General features: G+C 35.2%; 1 protein-coding gene across 25 annotated transcripts; it reads left to right on the forward strand.

The window, feature by feature from the left end:
- Positions 1–355: 355 nt before the first annotated feature.
- On the forward strand, positions 356–6,278 carry LOC147516816 (putative sugar phosphate/phosphate translocator At3g14410). Of its 25 annotated transcripts, XM_086589275.1 has the most exons (13): positions 375–720; positions 805–865; positions 959–1,021; positions 2,235–2,778; positions 2,872–2,979; positions 3,058–3,092; positions 3,301–3,413; positions 3,673–3,921; positions 4,007–4,275; positions 4,614–4,767; positions 5,032–5,136; positions 5,602–5,700; positions 6,014–6,278. In XM_086589275.1, the coding sequence occupies exons 4-8, from the start codon at positions 2,551–2,553 to the stop codon at positions 3,882–3,884; spliced, it is 696 nt and encodes a 231-aa protein (XP_086445401.1). In that variant the 5' UTR covers positions 375–720; positions 805–865; positions 959–1,021; positions 2,235–2,550; the 3' UTR covers positions 3,885–3,921; positions 4,007–4,275; positions 4,614–4,767; positions 5,032–5,136; positions 5,602–5,700; positions 6,014–6,278. The 25 variants fall into 25 exon arrangements, with proteins under 25 accessions (XP_086445415.1, XP_086445408.1, XP_086445410.1 ...); XM_086589299.1 differs by lacking the exon at positions 959–1,021 and having other exon boundaries at positions 363–720; positions 2,452–2,778; positions 3,315–3,413; XM_086589276.1 differs by having other exon boundaries at positions 375–865; positions 2,452–2,778.
- Positions 6,279–6,489: the final 211 nt, after the last annotated feature.

A 6,489-nucleotide genomic window follows, 5' to 3' on the forward strand; every position in this document is an offset into this window, starting at 1 on the left:
TTACAATGAGTAGCCAATAAACATCTTTTGCTACGCTTTAAAACGTTGCTATTGCTTTTTTGGAATAGGTAATAGATGCTATTATCGGCAACGGTTTTAAGCGTTGCTATATGTATCTCGCATTTTCTAATAATTAAATTATTTTTTTTGTATTATTTAGCTACTATTAGCTGCGCTTTTAAGAGTTGCAAATATTATTTACTTTCAGCAACGCTTGAAAGGGTTGCAGACATTTTTAAGATAAGGAAAAATATGTGGTTCAATAGCTAGGTTTGGCAACGGTTCAATAAGTGTTGCTAATTCTATGCTCACAGTGAATACTAAAATTTGGTAAAAGCTTCGACAACACTTTCAAGCGTTGCTGATAGTCTCTGTTGTTGGCAATCCTTGTATGCGTAGCTGGTTCTTCAAATCAGTTTTTGAAAGAAAATTATTGCCCACCCTTGCATCCGTTGTAGATAATAGGCACTATTAATTTTTTCTTTCCGCGCCTATCATTTCGTTATTTAGCGCCCATATTTTCAAAAAAAAAAAAAAAAAAAAAAAAAAAAAAAAAAAAAGAAATAGGGACGAAGTAAAAAGAGGGGTAGTTTGTTTCCAAAATAGAAAACCCTAGACTTAGCCTCTTCATCTGCACTCGACAGTATCACTTTCTTCTGAAATCTCTCCACCAGCAACACCAATTCTCCACCTCAACAGCCATTCGAACCTATTGTTCAGGTAATGAAACCGCTTGTTTATGTTTGTGGTTGTGTTTCACAAACACAGATTCAAAGAAGAGGGGTCTGAATTTTGGGATTTTAGGTATTGGGAAGTTCTGTTGCTTCAGTTTTTGGGATCTCAAGTGCAGCATTCTATCTCTTCGGTATGGCTTTACCATTTCCTCCCAATTTTTAGGGATTTCGTCTAATATACACATTTGGGTTTCTGTTGGACTTGATTATGGTTGTCTTCCTAGTCTCTCTTATCACTTCATGGATTCTTTGAGATGTTGCTGCTCCTTCATTCTACAAAATCCCATGTGAGCCTTTTTTTTTTTTTTTTTTTAAAAAAAAAATCATTTAATGGTTCATTTACTTATACAAGGATAAAAATTTGATTTTGTGAGATGGACACGTTTGTTTTTTCCATTTTTAATGATTTGGTTGATTTGAATTTTCTTCTGTTTAGCTTCTCTATAAATGTAACTCAAATTTTAGTCATTTCATGATCCATTTACTTAAATTTTAGTCATTTCTTGATTTTTTGTCAAATGTGTGTTTGGAGTGATTGTGAAATTAGTTGAACAAAGAGCATAGATGGGGAAAATTGGGTTGATGTTGGTTTTTGTTTATCTAGAAGGAGAAATGGAAAAAGGTGGTGTTAATAATTTGGTTTGGGTTGAGGAAGATATACTACTATGGTAGAATTTAGGAACTTTGTATTAATTAGTTATTTGTTTGTGTTAACAATGGGAAACTTTGGGTTAATAATTAGTTATTTGTTTTATATTTAGTAACAATGCTTGGGTTTAGTATGAATTCCTCCTATCAACTCTTGCGTTCACATTGATTGGAGCTAGTTGGGTTAGACCATGTTCCATTGCCTTTGGTGCATATCAGTTGATGTGTTGCCTATGAGGAATTTATTAATATATTTGTTGCATGTTCAAATAACTTGTTGAATCAAGGTTCTGCCCACTCACAGAGAAAAGCTAGCAGAGAGGTATGGGTTCTTGCCTTCTTGGACTTAGTAATAGTGCTGCACTTTGGGTTCTTGGGCTTAGTAATTGTTTTAACAAAAGCTTCATAAGTTTCAACATCAATGTATTATTATATTTGTGAGTGGCTTCTTTTATCATTTTTTAGTAGAGTGAAACAAGGGAGCCCATTAACACCAAATGGAACTTAGGTCCTGACTTAACGACACTCTTGCCTGCTTTAGCTTATGTTATGCTAGGCTCATTTCATATCTGAACTATTTTTGTGTCGTTTATACGCTTTCTCTACCAAAACTGTGTGCTAGTGTTTGTTTTTTGTCATACAAAGTATAAAAATCATTTGAAATATGTAATTATAGATGCGTGTGATTTGAGTGTGACTTATCTATGTGATAGTATATGGACACCCATAACATAACATATGTCCATCTTGGTACATAATTAATGACATCCCCGCCAAAGACAAACATTTTGTTAGTAGGTGGAGCAAATATGCTAGCTATGTATTGAATCTGATTCCAACCCTATCGTGCAGGCTTTCAGTAAGATTTCAGGAGCCTAAAGCCAATAAGGCTTCTCACTTGGAACCTCACCCACAGGAGTTGTGATTTGTGATTGGCAGTTTTTGCAATTGTCGTGATTTTATTTAGTGCCAATGACCATACAACAATTTTATAGTCTGCTCACTTTCTCTGCTATGCCCAGTTTGTAGTTTACTTTTGTCAGCTGAAATTTTCAACACTTTTCATCAGTTCAGGCTCACTCAAAAATTTTCAACCCGTGGGCTTCACTATGGACCAAAACTTCAAGCTGGGCTTTACAGTCATTAAAATATCTTCCGAAATTCCGCCATGGTATTTCGTCCACATCCCAAGAAAAACGAGAGACTGAAGTGTGAAGTTGAAGAGTTTACCACAATTATAAACCGATCTCGCTACTTTTGCCAATCCAAGAAACACAAGTTTTTCGGAAAAGTCGGATCAAATAGAATGGCAAAAACAATCAGAGAAGGAGCTCTCACTTACATTTACATTCTTTTATACATCTTTCTATCCAGCGGTCAGATTTTCTTTAATAAGGTCAGTCACAGCTGAAACAAATCTATTTCATATACATTTATATGTATGATTAATTTGATTGACATTTTTTGTTACGTGGATGCATGCATGCAGTGGGTATTATCATCAAAGCAAATCAACTTCCCATACCCACTTGGATTGACTCTACTACACATGGTGTTTTCATCTGTATTGTGTTTTTTGTTAACTAAAGTTTTCAAGGTACATTTATTTATATATTGTTTGAACATACTAGTTTTTGTTTATAGGATTCTGCTTAACTTGATTGTGTTATTACAGATTGTGAACGTTGAAGAGGGAATGACTTTAGATATGTAAGCATCAAACAAATCCTTTTTCATTATTACAGTTGTTTAGAAATGTTTGTTCCATGTTAGAATGTAGTTTAAGATAATAAGCACTGGAAATCGGTCAGGGATTAATTGCATATACTGGACCGATTATATAGAATAAGATTTTTGTTATCTGATAATTGATATGAAAGGGTAGTTTCATGAATTGAATTCTAATTTTAGTGTTCAGATACACTACTTCAGTTATCCCAATTGGTGCAATGTTTGCGATGACGCTGTGGCTGGGGAACACTGCATATATGTATATTTCTGTTGCATTTGCACAAATGTTGAAAGCTATCAGTATGTTTTCTCCAAACTCAACTACCCCTGTATAGCTATGTGCCTATGTTATTACCTTTAATGTAAGTATGCACGTGAGTCAAATCTGTCCATGTAAGTATGTCCAAGTGACCCTGCATCAACTGGGGTAATTGTTACACGGCTAGAGATTGAAGTATCCCAACCTTCACACAGTCTGAAGTGTTCTTCTTACCTGTATACAGCCATTTATTGGGGCAATTGTTCATAATGTAAGCTTTCAAATGTGTTGTGCTTGTAGCGGTCTTTATTCTTGGAGTAGCAGCAGGACTTGAACTTATGAGTTGCATAATGTTTTTCATAATGTCGTTGATCAGTTTTGGCATTCTTGTTGCTTCATATGGAGAAGTAAATGTTAACTGGATCGGAGTGTTTTACCAAATGGGAGGTGTTGTTGGAGAGGCGTTGAGGCTAATTTTCATGGAGATATTTGTGAAAAGGATCTCAAACTAAATCCTATATCTGTAATGTACTATGTCAGTCCGTGCAGGTATGTGTAGAACTTTCTTTCATAAGTTTGATTTCCAGCTCTTATGTGAAAAGCTGCCTCCATGACAAAATATTGTTTTCTGCAGTGCTCTATGCCTCTTCATCCCATGGATATTTCTAGAGCTGCCAAAGATGAATGTGAATGGGCCATGGAGTTTTCAACCTCCTGTGCTGACCCTCAATTCCCTTTGTACTTTTGCACTGAATCTATTGGTGTTCCTTGTCATCTCACACACAAGTGCATTGACTATTCATGTCGCGGGAGTTGTCAAGGATTGGGTGGTCATCCTACTGTCGGCCCTTCTGTTTGCTGACACAAAGCTAACTGTTATAAACCTATTTGGTTATGGAATTGGTAATATTGTGGGGGCTAATACTAGTATAATATAATGGAGTTAAAACTTCAATTTCTTGTAGGTAACAATTACTACACATTTTTGGGGCTGCTTGACACAAGGGTAATTTTGTGTCAGAACACAAGTTCTGAAGTTAATCATCTTTTGGGCTGTGCTTGTGACCTTAAAATTCACCCTGATGTTCAATTAAGCTTAGTTTTTAGTCTGGCATACCTGGATCTAAGTTTAAGTTGCACTCGAGTATGTGACAAGCTTGGCATTTAATAAAAGGAAAAGCAAGTGTTCTTGTAATGAATTGTTATTTTTTTCTTAGGCTTTTTATGGTGTCTTATTGTAGTATTTTGGCTGTCATTGCGGATAAGAAGCCATTGAACTTCAAACTCTTGAACTTGTTGGTTAAACCATTGATGGAGATGAGCATGGACACTCCGTACTTTGCAGCAATTTGTGCTCGGTGACACATACATCAAACCAGAACTCAATTTTGTGAGGTACTTTCCAGCTTAAACAAAACAAATTCCTTGTACTAGTTTTTTATACTAATGCACATACATCTTGCAATGACGAGTTCTTGGCCTTCTATGAAGACATTATTTCTTTTGAGGATATGGTCCATGATATTTCCATGCTCTGATTTCCATCATGTTGGCATGACACCAGCGGTCTTATTGATGTGCGAGTATCTAATGTATTGTCTAATAACACGTGAGCGTGACATTGCCATTGGATCTTTCTTGTGCTCCATGGTTCTGCAGGTCGCCAGATAGTTGCAGAAGTTCTCCCCATAAGTTGTCATATTTTTTCGAATCCTACTGATGTCAACATTGGAGGCCGAACCCAGATCACTTCAGCATTCCCAAGTATGATCTAACCCAAGTCAATGAATTTCTCCTTGCATTGAAAACAAAATATTACTAGGAGTTCACTTTGCTGCACATTTTAACAACTTATTGAACTGGGCTTCTTTATGCTCAACAGACCTTTTCCGTCCCCCACCTCTATAGGCAGTTTTATAGATGATTTAAAAAAGTGACTAATTCTTATTGTCAAACAATTTTACTATCTTTCATAACTCAAGGTGCTTAAGTTGTGGATGAGGTTACTTGGTTTCATCCTTCTGAGGTGCTGGCTTTGCTTGAAGTACAGTTACATTATTACCTCTAATACTAGCTCACTATACAAGTATATAAATATATTTTTTTTTTCTTTTTTGGTGGTTGTCCAAGCTTTTTTTTCAATTTGTAACTTCTATTTTTTTTAGGGTAAAAATTGGATGTATTATTCCATTGTCTGAACTGCGTGCTTAATGTATTCATTACCTGCAGGGCGGTATTCATTACCTGCAGGGCTGGCATGCTTACCTATATTGTCTCATCTAAAGCGATCGATGGGGAATGTAGTATTTTACATCTATAATTCAGCATGTAAGTAATAAACCATGCATGTGATATTTGAAGCACCTAACAATTCTTCATGTATAATAGTGTTTCACAAAAAACACTTACGTAAAATGGATAACAAAGTTTTAGGGGTGTTTGCGAAAATGCTGCCAAATCTTTAAATTATCATTTAACAGATGCTATCTGAAGTTAGTTCGTATTTCTTAAAAGGCTCTTCATATATGGACTACTACTTGTGCATTTTATTACTTATGCATGTTTGTTGACGTTTAAATACTTCTTTGAGTACATTGCAAATTAGATATGAATCTTACTGTTAGCATTTTTGCAATTGCAGAGTTCACCCCATTGAAGCAGTGGGGTACTAATGTCGTACGTATAGATTTGAGGGGGGATTTTCGAGTCCAATGGAAGAATTGAATGCTCAACAACGGTTCAATAGACATTAACATTTTAGGAGTACTAAGTGATGAAAAGAAGAATTGTAGTGATGCATTGAACTTCACATCTTTTAAACATCTAATGCTTGTAATGATACTTTTGTACTTGGAATGTAAGAAGTACGATTTCTTTTTATTGAACTTGTCAAATTTTTTTGTTGATCAAGATGTGTTTGAATGTTTTATGTCTCTTTAGATATGATGTTTAATAAATTATAAAATAGGATTTCAGGATAAAATTGAACTAATTTCAAAATCAAAAATCAAAAATAACTTTATGCAACACATAAAAGGGTGGCCAAAGGTTGATTCATAGTACCACAGCCGCAACTATTTGCAACGCTTGAAAGTGTTGGTACAGGCATAAGCATTT

Source organism: Coptis chinensis, chromosome 2 (genome assembly GCF_015680905.1).
Source record: "Coptis chinensis isolate HL-2020 chromosome 2, ASM1568090v1, whole genome shotgun sequence".
NCBI lineage: Eukaryota > Viridiplantae > Streptophyta > Magnoliopsida > Ranunculales > Ranunculaceae > Coptis > Coptis chinensis.